The following is a 26,901-nucleotide window of genomic DNA, read 5'->3' on the forward strand; positions in this document are numbered from 1 at the left end:
CCCAAGTCCTTCCAACTTGGCTCGATATTGCCTCTTGGCGCCCTTAATGGCTTTCCGGAGTTCACGCCTGGATTTCGTGTAGCGACTGGTATCCCCGGACCTAAAAGCCGCAGCTCTAGCCTTCAAAGGGGACTTGAACTCATACTTCATCCAAGGTTTCCGGTTAGGGAATACCCGGATCGTCTTGCAAGACGCACAGTCCTCTGTGCATTTCCAGATAAAGTCCATGACAGCTGAGGCACACTCATCGAGGTTAGCTGCCGAGTCCTTGAATACTAACCAGTCGACTAATTCAAAGCAGTCACGGAGGACTTCATCCGTTTCCTCCGTCCAATGCAACACCACTTTTGACACCGTGACCTCCCGCTTCAGTTTCTGTTTGTAAGACGGGAGGAGGAGTATGGCCTGATGGTCCGATTTTCCGAAGTGAGGTCGTGGGATGGAACGGTAGGCATCCTTGACTGCTGTGTAGCAGTGGTCAAGTATATCCGGGCCTCTAGTGGGGCAGGGGACATGTTGGTATAACTTTGGCAGCGCCTTCCTGAGGTTGGCCTGGTTAAAATCCCCGGCTGTAATGAGCAAAGCCTCCGGATATCTGGCCTCAAGTTCACTGATGTTGGCATACAGTATGTTCAGAGCACACTCCACGTCCACCTGGGGGGGAATGTAGACCGCTGTCAGTATGACTGAGGTGAATTCCCGTGGCAGATAGTAGGGACGACACTTCACCGACAGGTGTTCCAGGTCCGGGCTGCAGGAGCTTGTCAGTGCCACTGTGTCCGAGCACCACGCAGTGTTGATCAGTAGGCAGACACCACCTCCCCTCGTCTTGTCTGAAGACGCTGTGCGGTCCATCCGATGGATCGAAAATCTCTCCGGTCAGATGGCACAGTCGGGGGTGGCAGGGGAGAGCCAGGTCTCGGTGAAACAGAATACACAGCAGTTCTGCATCTCCCTGCAGTAGGTGAGTTTCCCTTTAAGATCATCCACTTTGTTCTCTATGGCTTGCACATTAGTTAGTAGGATGGTGGGCATAGGGACCCTGAAGCCGCTCAGCTTCAATCTGACTAGCAGCCCAGCTCTTTTCCCATGCTTCCTCAGCAAATAGAGCACCTTTCCACTATTAAGTTAAGGGTCAAAGGTGAACGTTTAAGAGGAACATGAGGGGAAACTTCTTCACTCAGAGTTGTGAGAGTGTAGAACGATCAAGTTCAGCATTTAAGAGAAGTTTGGAAGGTACATGGATGGTAGGGGTATGGAGGGCTATGGTCCCAGAGCAGGTCAATGGGTGTAGGCAGTTTAAATGGTTCGGCACAAACTAGATGGGCCAAGGAGCCTGCTTCTGTGCTGTACTTTTCTATGGCTATATGACTCTGTACAGTTGCATCATAACCTCCCTGCTATTAAATCCAAACACCTGGTCCCCTTTTCCAAATCATTATATCACGAACAGTTGCAGGCCCAGCACCAACCCTTGTGGCAATCCACTCACAACTGACTGCCAACCAGAGAAACACCCATTTATCCCAGCTATCTGCTTTAACCAGTCCTCTATCCGTGCAAATACTTGTCAATGAGAAACACAGCTGTAACACTGAAAATGCAAACATGAGGAAATCTGCAGATGCTGGAATTTCAAGCAACACACACAAAAAATGCTGGTGAACGCAGCAGCATCTATAGGAAGAGGTATAGTCGACGTTTCGGGCCGAGACCCTTTGTCAGGACTAACTGAAAGAAGAGATAGTAAGAGATTTGAAAGTGGGAGGGGGAGGGGGAGATCCGAAATGATAGGAGAAGACAGGAGGAGGAGGGATGGAGCCAAGAGCTGGACAGGTGATTGGCAAAAGGGATATGAGGCTGGAGAGGATCATGGGACTGGAAGCCTAGGGGGAAAGAAAGGGGGAGGGGGGGAAGCCCAGAGGATGGGCAAGGAGTATAGTGAGATGGACAGAGGGACAGAGGGCTCTGTCTGCCAGAGAAAGCAGGATCTCCCAGTGGCCACACATTTTAATTCCACATCCCATTCCCATTCTGATATGTCTATCCACGGCCTCCTCTACTGCCAAGATGAAGCCACACTCAGGTTGGAGGAACAACACCTTAAATTCCGTCTGGGTAGCCTCCAACCTGATGGCATGAACATTGAATTCTTAACTTCTGTTAATGCCCCACCTCCCCTTCGTACCCCATCCATCATTTATTTATTTATTTATTTTCTCTCTCTCTCTCTCTCTCTCTCTCTCTCTCTCTCTCTCTCTCTCTCTCTCTCTCCTTTTTCTCCCTCTGTCCCTCTCACCATACTCCTTGCCTATCCTCTTGGCTTCCCTCCTCCCCCTTTCTTCCTCCCTAGGCCTCCCGTCCCATGATCCTCTCCCTTCTCCAGCCTCATATCCCTTTTGCCAATCAACTTTCCAGCTCTTGGCTCCATCTCTCCTCCTCCTGTCTTCTCCTATCATTTCAGATCTCCCCTTCCCCCTCCCACTTTCAAATCTCTTACTATCTCTTCTTTCAGTTAGTCCTGATAAGGGTCTCAGCCCGAAACATCGACTGTACCTCTTCCTAGAGATGCTGCCTCCTGGCCTGCTGCGTTCACCAGCATATTTTGTGTGTGTTGCTTGTAACACTGAAAAGACAGCATTGCCGTGTACTGTCTTTGAAACGGATTATTCTTCTGAAGTCACACAGCTATTGATTTCTCTGAACTGAGTAAAGTATTAGTCAATTTAGAGTCAATAACCACTGAACTGTTATATTAAGACTGGCGATAAATCAATGGCCAGATTATAAAATTAACCCAGTTTAAACATTCCAGGGTATATTACACAGAGCTTTATGAGTCAATACTAAGATCTATTTATAGGAAGAACTGTGAGTACATCTGCCATTTCAGGAGTTGGAACACTGCACAATGACAATGTGAAGTTTCACAATGTTGGACAGCAAATAGAAGCTAATGCAAATTTGTCAGATAGAGTAAAACTGGGGACAAAACCATACTTCACATTTTTGCCTGAGTAATCTACAGTGCAATAGCATGGATATTGTATTTCAGGAAACTCTCCTCTTTGCCCACCCACTTTCACCCATCTTTATTCCACTCCCCCAACCCCAAAGGTTCTATCCTACCAAACGCAGCTTTCTTTCATCTTGCGGCCCCCACCCCTCAATCTGACTCCACCTACCTTTCACCTCTCCCCTAACCGTTCCCATTCTCCTCTCCAGCTACCAGAGTCCAGCTCTGGCAGCGTTTTGTGTTCCTGCTTGTCTCCCTACAGCAGCTGCCTCCAACCTTCACTCTCTCTGCCCCCACCTTACTCCATCTTCTTCGCTTCTTCTTTCTCTTTTTGCCTGCCACACTCTTCCACCTCCACCCCTGCTTCCTTCCTCTACCTGACACTACCTGCCTGTCATCTCACGCTCTTCCTCAGTCCACCAACTTCCTTGCCACTCCCCTTTTACACTGGCCATCTCCCCTCACTGTCCTAGTGCAGGGTTTTGACCCGAAGCTTTGACAGTTCCTTTCTCTCACGGATGCCGTTTGACTGATTGAGCTCTCCCAGCAGGTCATTTGCTGAGAAACTGAGGAGCTGCTCTTGGTCCACAGAAAAATAACCTGTGGACCTAGCGCTCAAGCTGGCAAAGGTGATGAAAATGGATCTTCATGAAGTTGCATTGCACAATGGAGAAACATGGATGCAGTCACATGGAAGAGATGCAGACACAGATAGTGGGAGTTGGAAGAGAGGCTTGGGCTTCAAGGGTCTGTTGTAGGACTTACAGTGCATTCAAGTTATGTTTAATTTTTCATATTAAGTAAATATGTAACCTCTGGTATTCATTGCTATGAACCCAATTAATATGTGGAGCAAATTATCAGTGAGGATTCACCTATGTTGCTCCGTTCCACTGAAATCAGAAGTATGAGTTTTACTGACTCTAGTCCAACTGCTGGTAATCTAGTGGAATTTTGGTGCACGAGTTGCTCCTGAGATTAACCATCACCCTTTTAGGCTGGTGCAGTTCCTATACCAGAACCACGACGATAATTACCTTGCTGCGTCCTCTCCTTCTTTCTCTGTGCTCTCTTCACTTGCTTCAGCTCCTTGTGTCTTCCCTTCACTGCTGCCTTTGAGTCTTTGACTAAGGCTATGTAAGCAAACTGCAAGGGAAGAGATTAAGCAACATGTTAATTGTGCTTAGTTCATGAGCCACGAAAACAAGCAAGCAAGAGGAAACGAGCTGCCATACTTCGCAGACCGTAAATATAGACTGCTTTCCACCTGCGAACACTGGGTTGTCATGTTCCTTCTTGTAGGTTTTATTCTGCCTCTGAGGGCTGAGGACTTCACACACTACAATATCTTCCAGCGTAATCTATCTTTTTACTGGGACCTTGTTTTATTTCATTCTGGGCCAGTTTGGGTGATTTGAGATTCGGAGGACGTTCCTTACAATGATACCAGGAATGAAAGAGTTAACATACAAGGAGCATTGGATGACTCTAAGCCCGTACACACTGGAGCTTAGAAGAATAAGGGGAGATCTCATTGAAACCTATAGAATATTGAAAAGCCTAGATGGATTGAACATTGAGAGGATGTTTCCAATAGTAGGGGAGTCTAGGACTAAAGGACACAGCCTCAGAATACAACAACATCCCTTTAGAACAGAAATGAGGGAACTTCTTTAGCCAGAATGTGGTGAAATTGTGGCATTCTTTGCCACACACGGCTGTGGAGGCCGAGTCATTGGGTATGTTTAAAGCGGAGGTTCTTGATTAATAAGGGCATCAGACAGGATGGGGAGCAGGCAGGAGAATGGACTTAAGAGGGATAATAATAAATCAGCCATGATCAAATGGTGGAGCAGACTCAATGGGCTGAATGGCCTAATTCTGCTCCTATGTCTTATGGCCTTATTTGCACCAGGAGCCACTCCTGGACATTGTGGAGACAGTGAATAGATGGACATTCACTCAAATACTGTTTGAAAGGCTTCTTGAATTACTCAGTAACCATGCATCATTGTACTGATTTGGATTTGTAGATATTAATGACTGTAGTTTAAAGGTGTTGTACTTATAGGTTATTTACCGTCTTCCACAAGGACCTCATCTAAGCTGACAGCAACAGATCAGATAGCAGGTCATGGCTTCTAGTAAATCATTGCACTGTAATAAACCCAAGTATGAATTAGTTAATGGTTGGATCTGTACCAGTGCTGTCCACAGAGATGGGCATGTGTAAAGTGAAGGCTTTGTAGTTATGAGCTGATCAATTAATTATAATAACAGGAACATGGAGAACTAAATCTTTATTTTGCCAGTCAATGACATTATAGCTGATATGTGACGTAGTCGATGTAAGTGTCTTTTTCTCATGCCAAAATAAAAGGTTAATAGCAAGTACTCAATCTCCACCATGGACAGTCCCTTGCTACAAAAGGAGGAGGGTTGGACACAGGGCTACCAACCCATCCCATAAAAGCCCAGTGCTGGAGAAATGCCAAAGACCTCATCCCTGGGAGAGGAAGAAACCTGGCTGTCAGAGGCCTAGGCCCCAGTATGGATGAAGGGCCGAAGAAGAACAAATGACCAATCTTAGTTTTAAAATTTACAATCTTGATTGTGAAAGCAAGCTCCTCAATGTTTGGAAGTGATTTCTAAAATAATCTCTCTTCCTTTCTGCTGTATTTTCACTTGGTCTTGACAGGTGTTAAAATGACTGACAAGGTGAATAGAAGATAAACTGGAATGGGAGTCAGAGAGTCATACAGCACAGTAAAAGGCCCTTTGGCCCACTGAGTCTCTGCTAGAAAACAAGCACCCATTGACAATAATCCTACACTGACCCCTCATTCTGAATCAGAATCCGGTTCATTAGCACCGGTACACATCGTCAAGTTTGTTATTTTGCTGGCAGCAGTACAGGGCAAAATATAAGAATTACTGTAAGTTTCAATAAATATATAGATTGATAGATAAATAGATGGACTAACAAATAAACAGAGAAATAAATAAATAAATAAATAGTGTAAAAATAAAATGGCAAGGTAGTGTTTGAACTTGGTATGTAGGAGACACTACTGCAACCTATTTGAGATAGATGGCTGAATTCAGAGAACAGACTGGAGAAAATGTTTCAGGATCACAAAGGAGAAACTGAACTTGACATTTAAGTTACCAGTGGTTGTGATCACAGGAATGCTACACATACCATGTGCTAGTGCGGCCAAAATTAGGGAGACGATACAGTTTAACAGGTGACTTTAGCCATGGGTGAAGTGCTGGAGGATTGGAGGATAGCTAATGTTGTTCTGTTGTTTAAGACAGCTATAAGGGTAAGCTGGGAAATTATAGGCCGGTGAGCCTGACGTCAGTAGTGGGTAATTTGTTGGAATGTATTTTAAGAGACGGGATATATAAGTAACACACATCAAAGTTGCTGGTGAGCGCAGCAGGCCAGGCAGCATCTCTAGGAAGAGGTACAGTTGACGTTTCGTGTCCTGACGAAGGGTCTCGGCCCGAAACATCGACTGTACCTCTTCCTAGAGATGCTGCCTGGCCTGCTGCGTTCACCAGCAACTTCGATGTGTGTTGCTTGAGTTTCCAGCATCTGCAGAATTCCTCATGTTTAGGGATATATAAGTACTTGGATAGACAGGGACTGATTAGGGATAGTAAACTTGACTTTGTGCGTGTAGGACATGTTTAACCAATCTTATAGAGTTTTTCGAGGTAGTTACCAGATAAGGGAGTGGATATTGACTACACGGATTTGAGCGAGGCCTTTGACGAGGTCCTGCATGGGAGGTTGGTCAAGAAGGTTCAGTCCCTTGGCATTCAGGTTTAGTAGTAAAATTAAACATTGGCTTCACAGGAGGAGCCAGAGAGCAGTAGTAAATGGTTGCATCTCTGATTGGAGGCCCGTGACTGGTGGTGTGCCACAGGGATCGGTGCTGGGTCAGTTGTTGCTTGTCATCTATCTCAACGATCTGGATGACAATATGATTTTACTGGATCAGCAAGACACCAAGGACACCAAGACTGAGGGTGTAGTGGACAGTGAGGAAAGTTATCAAACTTACGGCGTGACTTGAACCAGTTGAAAAAATGGGCTGAAAAATGGCAGATGGAATTTGATGCAGACAAGTGTGAAGTGTTGCACTTTGGGTGGACCAACCAGGCTTAGGCTTACATGGTGAACAAGAGGATGGTGAGTGCTGTAGAAGAGGGATGCGGGAATACAGATCCATAATTCCTTGGAAGTGGTGTCACAGGTAGACAGGGTCATAAAGAATGCTTTTGGCATGTTGGCCTTCATAAATCAAAGTATTGAATACGGGAATTGGGATGATGTGTTAAAGTTGTATAAGACATTGATGAGGCCTAAAAGCAGTTCCTCCTCATCTATGTCCTAAATTTACTCCCCTGAATCTTGAGGCTATGTCCCCAGTTCTGTTTTCTCTTTGTGTGCAAGTTAGTATAAAGTCACGAGCATGTGGTATGCCTCAACAGATCTGTGGTTTATTAGTGAGTCAATATAAGATGCTGACATGCTGTTTTAGAGTGGGGACAATGGGCTGTTTTCTGTAGCAGTGGCTTGCGTTCTTGCAGCTATGTCGGGGTGTGCGTGTTACAACAGTTACTGGTGCAAATGGGTCAGTGTTCTGTAATGGATCTGTAGCTATCTATGACTAGAGACTGTAACGCCCTCTAGATCACTAGCCATATGGACTACTGTATTGTAATTGACTTGCTGCTCTGAATAAGTGAGTGACTCTGAATAACTAATGTACAGCAAGGGATTTGCAGCCTAAGCAATGTAGAGCTTGTCAATTCTAACGCAGTACAGTGACAATAAGTATCAGATCCAGTCACAACAGCTTCCATTACGTACACACCTGGAACGCTGATGATTTCTGAGTTTCATCTTTAGCAATTTCATTTTCCTCCTTTGTCTCATCCTCACTGTCAGTATCGAACAGGTAGTAGCTCCCACTGTGTATCACTGCATGGAAAGAAAGCACAGGGCCCAAGTTGTACATTGTGCAGCAACCAGAAACTTCTAACTGGATTCTAATAGCTTTCTCCAGATCAAAAGCAACTACTGTAATAAATGGCAGGATGTTTAAGAGCATTGATTGAGGAGCTCTTGGGGTGCTTTTCTATAGGCTCTTAAAAATGGCAACACAAGTCAATAGGGCGGTGAAGAAGGCATATGGCAAACTTGCCTTCATCAGTCAGGGCAATGAGTATAAACGCTGAGAAGCCATGTTGCAGATATATAAAACTTTAGTGTGACTCTGGTCGCCACACTACAAGAAAGATGTAGTGGCTTCAGAGAGGATGTACAGGAGAAGAGTTTCACCAGGATGCTGCCTGGATTGGACAGTATTAGCTATAAAGAGAGGACGGACATATTCGGACACAAGAGATTCTACAGAGGCAGGAGATCTTGAGCAACACACACAAAATGCTGGAGGAACTCAGACAGACTCTATGGAGGGGAATAAACAGTCAATGTTTTGGGTCAAGAAAACTTCATGCCCAGTTCTGCTGAAGGATCTCAGCCTGAAACCCACTGTTTATTCCCCTCCATAGATCCTGCCTGACTTGCTGAGATCCAGCATTTTGTGTGTGGACAAATTTGCATAGATTTATGAACCAAGTTTCTTTTACTTTTGCCTGAAATGCACTGCCAGAAGTGACAGGAGAGGACACAATAGCAACGTGGAAGTGGCATTTGGATAGACAGATGAGCAAGCAAGGAATAGGGGAATGTAGACCATGTGCAGGCAGGTGGGATTAGTGAGATTGGCGTCATGATCTGCACAGACATGGTAGGCTGAACTGCCTTGTCCAGTGCTCTACTTTCCTTTGTTCTGCAAGCAATGAATACCATTAAAGCTTCACTAACAAGCATCTAAAGCTGTAATGATACCGGATGACTCTTAAGGCTTGAAGCTTGACACCCATCCTTATTCCTTGAGTTACATGGACATTCCTTCGAGCCACAGTGCTCAGCAGTCCTCCGATTTAATCCCAGCCTAATCAGGGGACAATTTACAATCAGCAATTAACCTACTAATTGGTATGTCTTTGGACCGTGGGATGAAACCGAAACATTTGGAGAAAACCCTCATGGTCTCACGGGGAGAAAGTACAAACTCCTTACAGGCAGCAGCAGGAATTGAACCCGGGTCATCTGTACAGTAAAGCGTTGTGCTAACTACTGTGCCGCCTCTCCACGGCCATCAAATCAGTTAACGCAGGGTGTTAGACGTCACATAGCTCTTTCACATAAAGAAGGTACATGTGCTGCGGAGGTCATTTTGTGGGCAAGGGTTTGGTATTCATTCAATGGGATGAAAGGAAGACCTTTGAACTTACTTGAGTTATGAGTTACCCAGGGCTGCCACCAATTCTTCTGGCTACCTTTGTCCTTTTTATTATCTGTGGAGAAATAAATTAAAGAAACACATGAATCAGTGATTTCAAGAAAACTGCTGAGCACTTGTAGTCCCTTTAACAACTGAACTGGGAACCAGAGTGTGGCTGTGGTGTTTATCTATAAATCTAGGAGTTGGAATGAACAGCAAGGCCAACAGAAACCAGGGAATAGCACCATTACCACCACCAGCATCTCCATCACCACAATCACCACTGTTGTGTTTGATATTGAGGGTTAGTGCAGAGCACACCAGGATGCCAGCATGCATGATACTCAACTGACCTTTATTGATATCATTGTTTGTACAGTATGTGAACTCCACCCATGTGGCAGTGGCTAACACAGTGACATAGAAATAACAATATTAACCACCACATCTCTCCCCTTTAAAAAAAACAAGAAAAACTAAGTATGTACTTCTTGTCTATAGGATCCATTGAAATTATAGCCATTGAAACTGAGTGATCAGTTCTCTTTACTCAGAGTACGTAACTTATGCTGCTTACATAAACATAAAAAACTGCCATTATAAATGTCTTTCCCTTTGTTTTTAACAGTCTTTTTTCTTCAATTCCCCTTTTTCTTTATAAAAAAAGTCTCATTTTGTCAAAATGTTTTCAAAATTAGAACTGTTTAAAAAAACACTAAGTCTAATAGACATTAGGGTAGACTACCTGAACACTCTGGCAAAGTGAGAGGGTGATTCTGTCTCTTTAGTCACTTGCCCTAAGCTGTTATGGAGTACATCTCTGTGGTGGGACAGGTAAATGACCCGATCTGGTAAAGTTTCTTGGAAGTGTTGGAGGGGAGGGGATGGAGATTCTTGAACAGATGTCTCCACCCCAGGTATGTGGTTCTCATCATAAGGATCAGGCCCCACTATTTCTGTCTCTACCTTTCGTGGACTTAGAAGGCGCACGAATGCACACCTGTTCCGCCCATTTCACCTTGTGAAGTTCTGATCACAAACGTCATGGTGTATGCTGCCCGACTATTGTTCCTTTGGTGAGTTGGTCTAAAATCCAAACAACTTCATCACTCCTGAGGATTTTTCTCTGTGTCTGAGATCATGCAGGCTCTTCGTTTTCTCATGCTGTGTTGTCTCAATATTTCTCACTTTGCCTAAGTCCAGTAAGTGAGGTGGGAGAAGGGAAGGAAGAACGGGTATGCTTGTTCTCATTCTCCAGCCCATTGACAGCTCTGATGAACTGTAGCCATTCTCAAGAGGCGTGGAGTGATAAGCTAGGAGTGCTTTGTAGGGGTCCTTTGCCTTCAGTAGGAGACTCTTAATGGCTTGCACTGTTCTTTCTGCTTCTCCGTTTGCCTGTGGGAATGGGAGACCTGGGCTAGACGTCCTGCTCACTTAAGGAAGGAAGGTGAAGCATCTTCCATAGCATCTCCTTTCCAGGTGTAGTGATCGCTGCAGGACCACTGTTTGGCTTGCCATGCAGGACGTCACTCGATTATGGCCTCTCCTATACTACTGTGACCATAGCAACACCTTCAAGTGGCGTCCCTGTCTTACTGGGATTGCTGTGTCATGGTGTGACCGAGTGTCCAGTGGTATAACTGGATGGGCAGGCTGGGCTCATCAGCCTTGCCATTAAGCCTGCATAGGAAACACCAATTCCAAACCCGGGTAGATGGAAGGTGTAGGGGCAGGTGTGGCACTTGCTCTGCTTGCAAGGGTAAGTGCCAGGAGGGGGGATGGAGTATAAGGTGTCACTCCTCCAAGCTGAATGTGGCCTCATCGTGGCAGTAGAGGAGGCCATAGACTGAAATGTCAGAATGGGAATGGGCAGTAGAATTAAAATGTGTGGCCACCAGGAGAAAAAAGACACACTCCATGCGATTCCCTTGTCCATTAGCCCCTCCCCACCGATCTCCCTCCTGGTAATTACCCTTGTGAGCAGAACAAGTGCCATACCTGCTCCTACACATCCCCCATCACTACCATTCAGGGCTACAAACAGTCCTTCCAGGTGAGACGACAGCTCACCTGTGAGCATCTTGAGGTCATCTACTGCATTGGGCACTCCTGGTGTGGACCCTTGTGTACTGGCGAGACCTGACATAGATTGGAAGACTGCTTCACCAAGTACCTATGCTCCATCCACCAGAAAAAATGGGATCTTCCCCTCTCCTGGTTTCACCTATCACATACTACCTTGTACTTCTTTCTCCTATCCCCCCACCTTCTTACTCTGACTTCTCATATTTTTTCTCCAGTCCTGATGAGGGGGTCTTGGCCCGAAACATTGACTGGTCATAAGCTTCTTTTGGATCCGCTGGCCATCCATGCTCACAGTATTGCATGACCTTGCTGTGGATTTGGTCCTTTTTCAACTCAGCGTGAATTTTGTCAAGTTTACTCTGTGATGCAGGAAAGCTTTCATGTACTGAGCTACATAGATGTTGGTATCTTCCATGACGGTGGAGTTAGCTTCCCTCCACTCACTTTTGCGTGGCATCCTCGACAGTGTGTCTGGTGTTGTGAAAGATTTGCAGGGGACATGTTCAATGTCATAACTGTATCACATAAGCCTCATACTGAGGAGGCTGACAGGTGGTTTGTGCTCTGTTCTAAGTACAAATTTTGTGCCTATCAAGAAACAGCTGAAGCGTTCACAAGCCCACACGAGAGCCAATGTCTCCTTTTCGATTTAGGCATAACACTGTTCAGTAGGAGTCAGTGCTCTTGATGTACGTGCCACCGGTTTCCATACACCACTGCAGAGTTGCATCAGCACTCCCCCGAGGTCAAAGGAAGACACGTCTGCTGAGATTTTGATTGCTTTGTTTGGATCAAAGAACGCCAATGTTGGTGGGGAGATAAGCTCTGCTTTAAGTGATGAGAATGACTTCTCATAAAAACATAGAAAACATACGGCACAATACAGGCCCTTCGGCCCACAAAGCTGTGCCAAACATGTCCTTACCTTAGAACTATCTAGGCTTTACTCATAGCCCTCTATTTTTCTAAGCTCCATGTAGTCATCAGAAGTCTCTTAAAAGACCCTATCGTTTTCGCTTCCACCACCGCCACCGGCAGCCCATTCCACGCACTCACCACTCTCTGTTTAAAAAACTTACCCCTGACTTCTCGTACTTCCAAGCACCTTAAAACTATGCCCTCTAGTGCTAGCCATTTCAGCCCTGGGGAAAAGCCTCTGACTACCCACATGATCAATGCCTCTCATTATCTTGTACACCTCTATCGAGTCACTTCTCATCCTCCGTCGCTCCAAGGAGAAAAGGCCAAGTTCACTCAACCTATTCTCATAAGGCATGTTCCCCAATCCAGGCAACGTCCTTGTAAATCTTCTCTGCACCCTTTCAATGGTTTCCACGTCCTTCCTATAGTGAGGCGACCAGAATTAAGCACTGTACTTCAAGTTGATCTGACCAGGGTCCCATATAGCTGCAACATTACCTCTCGGCTCTTAAAGTCAACTCCATGATTGATGAAGGCCAATACACCATATGCCTTCTTACCCACAGAATCAACCTGCGTAGCAGCTTTGAGTGTCCTATGGACTCGGACCCCAAGATCCCTCTGATCCTCCACACTGCCAAGAGCCTTACCATTAATACTATATTCTGCCATCATATTTGACCTAATGAAATGAACCACTTCACACTTTTCTGGGTTGAACTCCATCTGCCACTTCTCAGCCCCGTTTTTCATCCTATCAACGTCCCATTGTAACCTCTGACAGCCCTCCGCACTATCCACTACACCCCAACCCTTGTGTCATCATCAAATTTACTAACCCATCCCTCAGCTTCCTCATCCAGGTGATTTATAAAAATCACGAAGAGAACGGCTCCCAGAACAGATCTCTGAGGCACACAACTGGTCACCGACCTCCATGCAGAATATGACCCATCTACGACCACTCTTTGCCTTCTGTGGGCAAGCCAGTTCTGGATCCACAAAGCAAGGTCCCCTTGGATCCCATGCCTCCCATTCTCCTGTGGTGTGTCCCAAGTCCAAACATTTCTCTGAGAGAGGAGATCATAAATTGGCTTCGTTTTCTCTGCCAAATCTGGAATGAACTTTGCCAGCTGGTTTACCATGACAAGGAAACTGCAGATCTCTGATATATTCATAGGTTGTTCCATGTTCTGAGTTCCTGCTGGTTTGTTTGAATCCCTCTGAGGATAGTAAGTGGACTGAGGACTTCACCTACGTCTTTGCAATTTCATATTTCTTTTTGTTCAGGGTGATATCAGCCTGTTTCTGCTTCTCCTTCTCCAAGACAGCTTTCACTCTTTTGTCATGTTCCTCACTTGAACCTCCAAAGATGAGTGCATCATCCATGTGGCAGATACTCCTTCCAGTCCCTCCAAAATCTGGTTCATCCTCCTCTGAAAAAGTTCAGGGGCTGATTAAATGCCAGAGGGAGTCTCTTGAAGGCATAGCGTCCGTATGGTGTGATAAAGGCTGTGAGATTCTGAGACTCAGGAGCTAAATGGATCTGTCGGAACCCTGAGTTTGCACCTAGTTTGGTGAAGAACTTTGCTGCCCTCAGCATATCCAAAGTGTTCAACAGAGGGCAGAATAAACTTGTCCCGTCTCACTGCATTATTCAATTTTGTTGGATCAACACAGATCCTCACTGTACCATCTGGTCTGGTAACAGGAACAATGCCCGCACACCAGTCAGTAGGTCTGTTCACTCCAGTTACGATGTCAAGCGCCTCCATTCTCTCAAGTTCAACAATGGGACTGGTATACACCTCGCTGTGGTCAGACAGTAGGGTGTGTCTCCTGGCCTCAGTTGGACAAGATACTCTCCTTTCAGTAACCCCAGTCTGTGAACAACTCTGGGTACTTCTCCTGCCACTGAACATTGTTTAGCAATTCTAACCTTGCAATGAGGTCCAGCTTCTTGATGGCAGTCTGGTGAGGAGAGATTCTGAACAATATAGACATCCTATTGCTCATTTTTATGGATGGAAGTAATAAATATTCCTTTCACACTGAGCTTATGTTTCCCTAGCCCCTTGAGCACTTCCTTTGTTGAGTTTAATGTAATACCTGTTTTCTTCATCAGTTTTGTTAACAGACATTCGGGAATGGCTTTGACATCTGCCCCAGTGACCATTTTGAATCTTACTGCCTCATTTTGCAACTGAACCACAGTACACCAGCTTTGTCTATTTGAATCTAGAACCCCAAGGAAAGCTCTCTCTTCGTCTGAATCATGGTCTTCTTTGACCTCCTGAAAAACTGTTTTTGAGTGGCACTGGCTTTTATAATGTCCAACTCAATTATATTGATGGTATTTCACTTCTTTTCCTGGACAGAGCTCCTTGACATGAAATGGAGACTTGCCGCATCTTCTGCAGTAGGACATTTTACTTGCATTTGTTTTGCTTGTCTATTTTGTTTGAGCTGAGCTCTACTGTCTCATCTTTCTGTAATGTTTCTGACTGCACCTCATTTGTAGCCTTCTTTTGGTACAGCTTCTAGCTTTACCTCAGTATCGTTTCCATGCCTGAGTTCTACCTGTGGCTGACTAACATTCTCACTCTGCCTGACTGCAGTTATAGCTTTCTCTAGTGTGAGATTTGCTTGCAACTGAAGTCTCTCTCAGACAATTTGGTATCTGGTAGCTTGACAACAATCCTGCCTTTAATGATCTCATCTTTCAGAGATCCATATGCACAGTTGTCTGATAGGGAATATATTGCTGTGATGAGATCATTTACACTTTCATCTGGCTCCTGTTTTCTGGAGTTGAACTTTGCCCTCTCATATATCATATTTTGCTTTCCTGTGAAATACTCTTTGAATTTGTCCTGAGCTGTTTTGTACTCTTTTTTTACTGAGCATCTGTCAGTCCTAATCCACCCATGGTGTCATCTGCTTTGTCATCCATGCAGTATAACAGTGTGCTTACTTGATGCTTTTCTAAAGTCTGAGTGAGATTGCTCACAATCTAAATCTCACCAAGCATCTGAGCATCCTAAATCTCTCAAATTCCTGTGGTTTAGAGAAATCAAGTATCTCGGGAAGGGGAGAGGGGGATTTATTCGAAGTAGATGTAGATACTGCAGGTATTTGCTCAATTTTCCTGTTTGTTTATCTATTATTTTATTTATTTGGACTACAAAAGTCTTCTTTTCTCTCCCTGAGAGCTTGACTGACTTCTATGCTGTATCTGTGTCTCTGTGCACTTCCCCAGGCTAGTGGCCCACAGATGATTTATTACAATGTATCCACTTTGGGGTGTAGCTTGAATGTGTTGCTAAGCGACCCTGGTCCTTTCTCAGCTTATACGTCCTTAGGCATACAATCCGAAAACTGGCATAGGCAGTTTTTGCCAAGTCTCTGGATATTCTTTCATACACATATGTGAACAAGAACTGTCTTACTGTAAATTGTTTTTTTTGTTGGGGAATCTCACTTGGTCTGTTGCAACAATTCATCCACAATCAACCACTTTTGACACCATGTCGTGTTCATTATTGAGGGATAACGCAGAGCACACCAGGATGCCAACATGCAAGATAGCCAACTGAACTTTATTGATAACCCTGGTTGTTTAGTATGTGAACTCCTCCCATGCAGTAGTGGCTAACTGATTTGCATATGAATAACACTATTAACTATTACTACAATCACCATCAGCAGCAGCACCATCACCATCATCACTCCCATCATCCTCACACCAACATCATCCCTATCATCACCATCATCATCAGCACCATCACCATCATTACCATCACTATCATCACCATCATTATCATCACCACCACCATCGTCACCATCATCACCATCACCCACCACCATCATCACCTTCATCACCATCACTACCATCATCATTATCAACATCATCACCACCATCATCACCAGCATCATCTCCACCAACATCACCACCATTACCACCGGCATCACCACCACCATCTCAACTGGCAGGGCGCTGACTATCCCTGGGAAACATATCATCACTCCCTCATTGATTCAAAGTCCAGAAGCACCCTCTGCCCAACAGCATCATGGAACAGCTTCTTCACATGAAAGTCACCACCACCTCCACAGGAGCGATTCACAATAGTTTAATTTCTAACTTTCTCATTTAAACCCATTTTAAGTTGCTACTGTGGAGGTGTTGGTGAGACTGCAATCTAGGAACTGAGTAAAACACAGATGGATCAACATACAACGTGGCCTGTTCCATTAAAACACTGCTTTAAAATTGGTCTTCAAGTTGAATGGGATTCTGGTATGGTGGAATGGGGACTGTTTAACAGAAAATAGCAATTAGCAAGCCACTTTTGGGTTGGGAGGTTGTAACTATGAGGATTTTATTGGGGGTCAGTGCTGGGGCCCCACAATGGGAGGGAACCAAGTATAATATATCCAAATATAAAGTTGGCCAGCACTTTAACAAAAGTCTCAAGATGAGGTTTTTTTCTTATATAAGGTGGTGAGAGATGGAAAGGCTTTGGGGCTCAGAGGGACCTGGATATCTTTGTACATGATCACACAGGTACAATATACACTGCTTTCACAAAGAGGTAGTTGCACAAGGCAAAGGAGCACCTATAGGTTTGCTTCAAGTCAGTAGGCTGGGCTGTGTTCAAGGACTCACAGGATCTGAACAAATTCACCACGGGTTGTCATGGGCTTTATAAAAACATTCATAGATGAGTGTGTCCCCAGAAAATCATTAGCAACCAGAAGCCCTGGATGAACCACGAAATCTGCAGTCTGCTGAGGGCCAGATCAGTGGCATTCAGGTCTGATGATCAAGTAAGATACAATGGTGCAGCTATAAAAGAGGCAAGTGAGCGGCTAGATTTCATCAGCAGTTTGAGGAGATTCAATTTGACACCAAAAAACACTTAATAATTTCTGCAGGTGTACCGTGGAGAGCTTTCTGACTGGCTGCATCACCGCCTGGTATGGAGGGTGGGTCTACTGCACAGAATTGAAGTAAGTTGCAGAGTTGTAAAATTAGTCAGCTCCATCATGCATACTAGCCACAGCAGTATCCAAGACATCTTCAAGGATTGGTTCCGCAAGAAAGTGGCTTACATTATCAAGGACCCCCGCCACCCTGGACATGCCCTCTTCCCATTGTTACCATCAGAAAGGAGATACAGAAGCCTGAAGGCACACACTTAACAGTTCAGGAACAGCTTCTTCCCCTCTGCCATCCGATTCCTAAATGGACTCCTAAAAAAACCCTTGAACACTACCTCACTACTTTTTAAAAAATTTCTGTTTTTGCACTAATCTTAACTATTTAATATATATATATATATATATATATATATATATATATATATACACACATATATATATACTTACTGTACTTTTTGTTTTTTAAATTCATGTATTGCATTTTACTGCTGCCACAAAGTTAACAAGTTAACTTGTGCAGTGATATTAAACGAGATTCTGAGTAGGTCCAGGTACAATCTCCAGAAAGAGATCTCGTGCTAAGTGTCAATTCCAGACCAAACTTAATATTCAAAAGCAGTGGCAAGGCTTGAATACTATTATCTCTTACAAAGTGCAACTAAGCAACATTAGTGACAACAAGGCTTCGCTCCCAGATGAGCTCCATGCCTTCTATATTTGTTTTAATGGTCAAAACATGGAGGAACCTTCAAGAATTCCCACAGCCCCCGATGACCTTGTGATTTCAGTCTCTGATGCCCATGTGACAGCACCCTTCAGGAGGGTGAACACGCTGAAAGCACCTGGCCAAGCACTAAAGACCTGTGCTAATCAACTGGCTGGAGCGTTCACTGAAATCTTTAACCTCTCACTTCGGCAGTCTGAGGTACCCACCTGCTTCAGGCAGACTTCAATTACGCCAGTTTCTAAGAAGAACGTGGTAACCTGCCTCAATGTCTATCATCCAGTAGCATTAACATCCACAATGATGAAGTGTTTTGAGAGGTTGGTGATGAAACACATCAATTCCTGCCTGAGAAGCAACCTGGATCTGCTCCTATCTGCCTATCATCACAACAGGTCCACAGCAGATGCCATTTCAGTGTCTCTTCATTCAGCCCTGGAACACCTGGACAGTGAAGATGCATACATCAGGATGCTCTTCATTAACTACAGAATGGCATTCAGTACTATCATCCCCTCAAAGCTAATCAATAAGCTTCAAGACCTTGGCCTCAATATGTCCTTGTGTGATTGGATCCTCAATTTCCTCACTTGCCGACCCCAGTCAGTTCAGATTGGCAAAAGCATCTCCTCCACAATTTCCATCAGCACAGGTGCATCACAGGCTGTGTGCTTAGCCCCCTGCTCTACTTGCTTTAACTTATGACCGAGAGTAAGCACAGCTCCAATGCCATATTTAAGTTTGCTGCCATTTGTCGGATCAAAGCTGGTGATGAATCAACGTGTAGGAGGGAGATTGAAAATCTGGTTGAGTGGTGCCACAACAACAATCACTCACGAAACATCAGCAAGACCAAGGACCTGATTATTGACTTCAGGAGGAGGAAACTAAAGGTCCATGAGCCAGTCGTCATCAGATGATCAGAGGTGGAGAAGGTCAGCAAGTTTAAATTCCTCAGTGCTATCATTTCAGAGGAACTGTTTTGGGTCCAGTGTGAAAATGTCATTATGAAGAAAGCACAGCAGTGCCTCTACTTCCTTAGAAGTTTGCAAAGATTTGGCATGACATCTAAAACTTTGACGTACTTGTATAGATGTGTTGTGGAGAGTATATTATCTGGTTGCATCATAGCCTGGTATGAAAACATCAATGCCCTTAAATTGAAAATCCTACAAAAAGTAGTGGGCACGGTCCAGTCCATCACAGGTAAAGCCCTTCCCACCATTAAACACATCTACATGAAGCGCTGTCACAGGAAAATAGCATCCATCATCAAGGATCCCTCCACCCCACCATCACCCAGGCCACGTTCTCTTCTCACTGCTGCCATCAGGAAGATGATACAGGAGCCTCAGGACCTACACCACCGGATTCGGGAACAGTTATTCCCTATCAGCCAGAGGGGATAACTTCACTCGACGCATCACTGAACAGTTCCCACAACGTATGGACTCACTTTCAAGGACTCTTCATCTCATGTTTTCAATATTTTTTGCTTATTTAGTTACTATTATTTTCTTTTGTATTTGCACAGCTTGTCATCTCTGGCATGATGGGTGGTTGTCCTGTTGGGCGCAGTCTTTCATTGATTCTATTGTATCTCTTGTATTTACTGTGTATGTCCACAAGAAAATGAATCTCAATATTGTATATGGTGACATATATGCACTTTGGTAACAAATTTACTTTGTGTTTTGAACCTGTGAACTTGTGAAGTCTGTGCATGGGTTCTGCTGGGACTCGGTGTCTATCACTAACCAACCCCCACTATTTCTCCAATAAGGCCAGCTTGACTGCAAGAACCAAGTGGTGAAGGTCACAGAGTCAGGGACAACCCTACCTTTGTTGAATGACTACAGCAGTTTCCAGACAACTGGAGAAGCTAGCAATGTCAGTAAACACTCGGCATTAACAGTTCCCTTCAACTGTCCATGAACAGACAAACCTGGAGATGATTTCTCACCGTCTGACTTTGAGTTTCCGACTCTATGTGAGTTATTGACAGATCTTGGTACTGATTTCTTGTACTTCTCCTGTTTGGCCTTGATCCTTTCCATCCTAGTGATGAGATTCAGGGAGAAGTGTGGAGAAAAGAGAGAAGATTGTCAGGGTCAGTAGAATAATGCACCTTTACTTTACTGTAGTAAAACACTGATAATCCACTACCCGATTATTTGGAAATCCTGAAAGGGTTGGCATCTGACTTGCTGGGTATGCATCCTGCACTCCCTGTAAAACACAGGGGTCCGAGCTCCTAGGATCCTTCCAGTACACAGGGGCCCCAGTTGGTGCAATCCCTCGAATACACAGTGGTCCCAGTTCCCATGTTCCCTCTGATACACAATGGCTCCAGCTCCCATGTTACCTCAAATACACAGCGGTCCCAGCTCCCACATTCGCTCAAATACACAGTGGCCCCAGCTCCCACATTCCCTCTAATACACAGTGGCTCCAGCTCCCACGTTCCCTCAAGTACACAGTGGGCCCAGCTCCCATGTTCCTTTTAATACACACAGTCCCAACCTAGACAGGGCCCCAGTTCCCACCCTCTCTCTAATACATAGGGGCCCCAGTTCCCACGTACCCTCTAATACGCAGGGCCCCAGTTCCCACACTTCCTCAGAAGTGGAGACAGAAGAGTGGGGTGAATTGGGTTGTTCCCGCAAAGAGCTGTAACAGATACAACAGCCCGAAAGGTCTCCTTCTGTTCCATGCATCATGTTGCTAGCGTATCTTCCACCGGCAGCTTTGCTTGTCAGCATAGACAGCAATAGACAAACACGCTCGGGGCAATCACGAGGAGCACTGTCCATTCCAGCTTTGTTTAGCATTGTGAATTTGATGTGCAGGGAATTAAAGATTAAATGTCCTGAGTGAGGAACTAGCCTGTTTCAGCACGTCACCTGTCTTCCTTGCCTGCACTGATTAAATTAAACTTACTGTTTCTTCAGCATCTCCATGGATCGCCTTTCTTTCTCCAGTCTCATTGTGATTCCCTTTTTAACTTTTGCTTCAAACAGTTCAGCTCCTCTGTGCAAACAAAAGAATTATATTTATGCAAACCTGGTCATCTGAATACATCATTTGTAATATAATCATCTCTTTGCATTTTAGATTTCAATTTATCACCTTTCTGCATTTCACGTTTACACATGTTGGGTTTTGTAATTGGTTTATTATTGTCGCATGTATCGAGATACAACGAAAAGCTTGTCTTGCATACTGATCATACAGATCAAATCATTACACAATGCATTGATGTAGAAAAAGGTAAAGCAACAACAGACGCAGAATAAAGTGTAACAGCTACAGAGAAAGTGCAGTGCAGGTAAATGTGAGGTCTATTTCGACATCAATTGACAATCTCTCAGGACTCTGCTTTGAAATGCAGATCAACACTAGAGGCAAAACACAGAATTCTTTGCCAATAATGAGTCAAATAGCCTGTTATTTTGGACATTATCCATTGAAGGAGAAATGTTAAGTAAGACATTGGAGAACCTGAAAATAAAAAAAAATGATGCAGATGCTGGATACCGAAAATATAAACAGGAAATGGTGTTAACATTCAGTAGGTCCTGCAGCATTTGTGAGAAGAGAAACAGAGTTCATGTTTCAGGTCAAAGACCTGTCGCCAGAACTAGAAAGGAGACAGATGAAGCTGGCTCACCAGCAGGGAGCATAAGGAGAGGGAATCTCTATCTGTTAGGATATACCACAGTGAAGAAAGTTATCTGGTCAGTGAATAAATGTGAGCAGTTCGAGAGTGATTAAAGACAGGCAATACGATGTAGGGCTTCTCCTGAATGCAGAGCAGGAAGACATGCCCAGCATATCACTGGGGAGCTCTCTGTTCTGTTCATAGTTAGTGTAAGAGCTTAAGCCTAATTAAGTTCCATTTGGCTTAGTTAGTCACACTAGTGATATAGTTGGTATAAATTGGGAGCAGATATTCTCAGGGAAATAAGACCATAAGACCCATAAGATATAGGAGCAGAAGTAGGCCATTCGGCCCATCGAGTCTGCTCCACCATTCAGTCATGGGGTGATCTAATTCTTCCAGTCATCCCCACTCCACTGCCTTCTCCCCATACCCTTTTTTTGCCCTGGCTAATCAAGAACCTACCTATCTCTGCCTTAAATGCACCCAATGACTTGGCCTCCACAGCTGCTCGTGGCAACAAATTCCACAGATTTACCACCCTCTAACTAAAGTAATTTCTCCGCATCTTAGTTCTAAAAGGATGTCCTTCAATCCTGAAGTCGTGCCCTCTTGTCCTAGAATCCCCTACCATGGGAAATAACTTTGCCATATCTAATCTGTTCAGGCCTTTTAACATTCAGAATGGTTCTATGAGATCCCCCCTCATTCTCCTGAACTCCAGGGAATACAGCCCAAGAGCTGCCAGACGTTCCTCATACGGTAACCCTTTCATTCCTGGAATCATTCTTGTGAATCTTTTCTGAACCCTCACAATGTCAGTATATCCTTTTTAAAATAAGGAGCCCAAAACTGCACACAATACTCCAAGTGTGGTCTCACGAGTGCCTTATAGAGCCTCAACATCACATCCCTGCTTTTATATTCTATAGAAATGAATGCCAATATTGCATTTGCCTTCTTCACAACTGACTCAACCTGGAGGTTAACCTTTAGGGTATTTTGCACAAGGACTCCCAAGTCCCTTTGCATCTCTGCATTTTGAATTCTCTCCCCATCTAAATAATAGTCTGCCCATTTATTTCTTCCACCAAAGTGCATGACCACACACTTTCCAACATTGTATTTCATTTGCCACTTCTTCACCTACCTTTGTATCATCGGCAAATTTAGCCACAAATCCATTAATACCATAGTCCAAATCATTGACATACATCGTAAAAAGCAGTGATCCAAACACCAACCGCTGTGGAACTCCACTGGTAACTGGCAGCCAGCCAGAATAGGATCCCTTTATTCTCACTCTCTGTTTTCTGCCAACCAGCCAATGCTCTACCCATGCTAGTAACTTCTGTGTAATTCCATGGGCCCTTATCTTGCTAAGCAGCCTCATGTGTGGCACCTTGTCAAAGGCCTTCTGAAAATCCCAAGTACACCATGTCTACTGCATCTCCTTTGTCTACCCTGCTTGTAATTTCCTCAAAGAATTGTAGTAGGTTTGTCAGGCAGGATTTTCCTTTCAGGAAACCATTCTGGCTTTGGCCTATCTTGTCATGTGCCTCCAGGTACTCCATAATCTCATCCCCAACAATCGATTCCAACTTCCCAACCACTGATGTCAGACTAACAGGTCTATAGTTTCTTTTCTGCTGCCTCCCACTCTTCTTAAATAGCAGAGTAACATTTGCAATTTTCCAGTCATCTGGTACAATGCCAAAATCTATCGATTCTTAAAAGACCATCGTTAATGCCTCTGCAAACTCTCCAGCTACTTCCTTCAGAATCCGAGGGTGCATTCCATCAAGTCCAGGAGATTTATCCACCCTCAGACCATTAAGCTCCCTGAGCACCTTCTCAGTCATAATTTTCACTGCACAAACTTCACTTCCCTGACACTCTTGAATGTCTAGTATACTGCAGGTGGTTTCCATTGTGAAGTCTGATGCAAAATAAGCATTCAACTCCTCTGCCATCTTTGCGCTCTCACTACAATACAATATCTCCAGCATCATTTTTTATTGGTCCTATATCTACCCTCAACTCTCTTTTACCCTTTATATACTTAAAAAAGCTTTTAGTATCTTCTTTGATATAAGTCATCAGCTTCCTTTCATAATTCATCTTTTCCTTTCGAATGACCTTCTTAGTTTTCTTCTGCAAGTTTTTAAAAGCTTCCCAATCCTCTATCTTCCCACTAGCTCTGGCTTCCTTGTATGTCCTCTCTTTTGCTTTTACTTTGGCTCTGACTTCACTTGTCAGCCACGGTAATGTCCTTCTTCCCTTTGAAAATTTCTTCTTATTTGGAATATATCTGTCTTGCACTGCCCTCATTTTTTGCAGAAACTCCAGCAATTGCTGCTCTGCTGTCCATCCTGCAAATGCCTCTTTCCATTCATCTATGGATGGTTCCCCTTTCATGCCATTGTAATTTCTTAAATGCACAGCAGAAATGTGGCAAATGTTCAAGGAATACTTGTATGGCATTCTGCATTGGTATATTCCACTGAGGCAGGGAAAGAATGGTAGGGTAAAAGAACCATGGAATACAAAGAATGTAGAAAATCTAGTCAAGAAGAAAAGAAATCTTATGAAAGGTTCATGAAACTAGGTCCTGTTAGAGCTCTAGAAAATTACAAGGGTGCCAGGAGGGCACACAAGAATGAAATTAGGAGAGCTAGGAGCCATGAAAAGGCCTTGGTGAGCAGGTTTAAAGAAAATCCCAAGGCATTCTACAAGTATGTGAAGAGCAAGAAGGTGAGCCGTGTGAGAATAGGCCAATCAGCAGTGATAGTGGAAACGTGTGCGTGGAGCCGGAGGAGGTAGCGGGGGTACTTAATGAATACCTTGCTTCAGTATTCATCAGTGAAAAGGACCTTGACAATTGTGGGGACGACTTAAAGCAAGACTGAAACGCTTGAGTGTATAGACATTAAGGAAGAGGATGTGCTGGAGCTTTTGAAAGGTATTAAGTTAGACAAGTCACCAGGACTGGACAAGATATACCCCAGGTTACTGTGGAAGGTCAGGGAGGAGATTTCTAAGCCTCTGGCAATGATCTTTACATCATAAATAGGGGTGGGAGAATACCGGAGGATTGGAAGGTTGCAAATGTTGTTCCCTTGTTCAAGAAAGGGAGCAGAGATAACCCAGGAAATTATAGACCAGTGAGTCTTACTTCAGTGGTGGGAAAGTTGTTGGAAAAGATCCTGAGAGGCAGGGTTTATGAGCATTTAGAGAGACATAAACTGATTACGGATAGTCAGCATGGCTTTGTCAATCACAGGTCATGCCTTACGAACCTGACTGAATTGTCTGGGGATGTAACAAAACACATTGATGAAGGTAGAGCAGCGAATGTAGTGGATATGGATTTCAGTAAGGCACTTGATAAAGTTCCCCATGCGAGGCTCATTCAGAAAGTAATGAGAGTTGGGATCCAAGGAGACCTTGCTTTGTGGATTCAGGATTGGCTTGACCACAGAAGGCAAAGAGTGGTTGTAGATGGTTCATATTCTGCATGGAGGATGGTGATCAATGGTGTTCTTCAGGGATCTGTTCTGGGACCCCTCCTCTTTGTGATTTTTATAAATGACTTGGGTGAGGAAGTAGAAGAGTGGGTTAATAAGTTTGCTGATGATATGAAAGTTGGGGGCATTGTGGATAGTCTAGAGGGTTGTCAGAGATTACAGCGGGACATTGATAGGATGCAGAACTGGGCTGAGAAGTGGCAGATGGATTTCAACCCAGATAAGTGTGAAGTGGTTCATTTCATTAGTCAAATTTGAAGACAGAATGTAATATTAATGGTAAGACTCTTGGCACTGTGGAGGATCAGTGAGGTCTTGGGGTCCATGTCCATAGGACACACAAAGATGCTGCATAGGTTGACAGTATTGTTAAGAAGGCGTATGCTGTGTTGGCCTTCATCAACTATGGGATTGAGTTCAAGAGGTGTGAGGTAATGTTACAGCTATGTAACACCTTAGTTAGACCCCACTTGGAGTACCGTGTTCAGTTCTGGTCACCTCATTAAAGGAAGGATGTGGATACTATAGAGAGAGTGCAGAGGAGAATTATAAGGATGTTGCCTGGATTGGAGAGCATGTTTTATGAGAATAGGTTGAGTGAATTTGGCCCTTTCTCCTTGGAGCAATGGAGGATGAGAGGTGACCTGATAGAGGTGTATAAGATGATAAGAGGCATTGATCATGTGGATAGTCAGAGGCTTTTTCCCATGGCTAAAATGTGAAAATGAGGGGGCATAGTTTTAAGGTGTTTGGAATTAGGTATAAGGGGGATGTCAGAGGTAAGTTTTTCCACACAGAGAGTGGTGGGTGCATGGAATGTACTGCCAGCGGAGGTGGTAGAGATGGATACAATAGGTTCTTTTAAGAGACTCTTAGATAGGTACCTGGAGCTTAGAAAAATAGAGGGCTATGCAGTAGGGAAATTCTAGGCAGCTTCTAGAATAGGTTACATGGTTGGCACAACACTGTGGGCCAAAGGGCCTGTAATGTGCTGTAGATTTTCTATGTTTCTAACTCCTTTCAGGTCACAAGCCATGCTGCACTTTACTGAGGCACTGAAGGAACACAGCAACAAAGGTGTGGAATTTCTATTTAACTATCTCTCAAGCGGATAGTTAAATCATAGAAGTCATTTGATGAGCATTCAACATCAACCCTGATCTTTCCCTAGTGCCAATAAGCATAGATTTTCCAACAAAAATTCAGAGACAGGTGTGCAGGTAAACCAGCCTTGGAAGATCACCCCTGTGTGGGAACTAATGAATTGCAGCGTATTAGTAATCACCTTGAAGGAATCAGCTAACACCCTGTTTGAAATGAATTGGACATGGGAACCTTTGAACCAACATATTCAATGGTGCACACACCCCTGAATAAATGCCACAAAGAAGAGGTTATCCAGAGCCTATAATGATTTAAGCCTACAGGAATTATGCTCACCTTGCTGCCAGGAGCTTTGAAGCCTTCAGATCTGCGACCACATGCAGAAAGTAATAGCTCAGAAAGACTCTCCGCTGGGCTAGTAGGAAGAGGAAGCAGACACTATCCCAGATAATGCCCGCCTGCTTGCTTGGGACTTCACAGGCTTCATGCAGGTTGTCTGTATTTGCTGGAAACATATAGGGACATATGTAAAACATATAAATTTAGTGAGA

General features: G+C 44.2%; 1 protein-coding gene across 1 annotated transcript in view; it reads right to left on the minus strand.

Annotated features, from left to right (window-relative positions):
- The window catches only part of LOC140210488 (piezo-type mechanosensitive ion channel component 2-like), a 201,261-nt gene that overhangs the window by 77,351 nt on the left and 97,009 nt on the right, over positions 1-26,901 (minus strand). The window contains exons 24-30 of the mRNA XM_072279479.1: positions 26,687-26,855; positions 20,999-21,088; positions 20,022-20,116; positions 14,647-14,673; positions 9,395-9,460; positions 7,906-8,012; positions 4,054-4,162 (exon numbers count right to left, since the gene is read on the minus strand). Coding sequence (XP_072135580.1) covers positions 4,054-4,162; positions 7,906-8,012; positions 9,395-9,460; positions 14,647-14,673; positions 20,022-20,116; positions 20,999-21,088; positions 26,687-26,855 — 663 coding nt within the window. The remainder of the gene's footprint in view (positions 1-4,053; positions 4,163-7,905; positions 8,013-9,394; positions 9,461-14,646; positions 14,674-20,021; positions 20,117-20,998; positions 21,089-26,686; positions 26,856-26,901) is intronic.

This window comes from Mobula birostris, chromosome 2 (genome assembly GCF_030028105.1).
Source record: "Mobula birostris isolate sMobBir1 chromosome 2, sMobBir1.hap1, whole genome shotgun sequence".
In the NCBI taxonomy this organism is placed as follows: Eukaryota; Metazoa; Chordata; class Chondrichthyes; order Myliobatiformes; family Myliobatidae; genus Mobula; species Mobula birostris.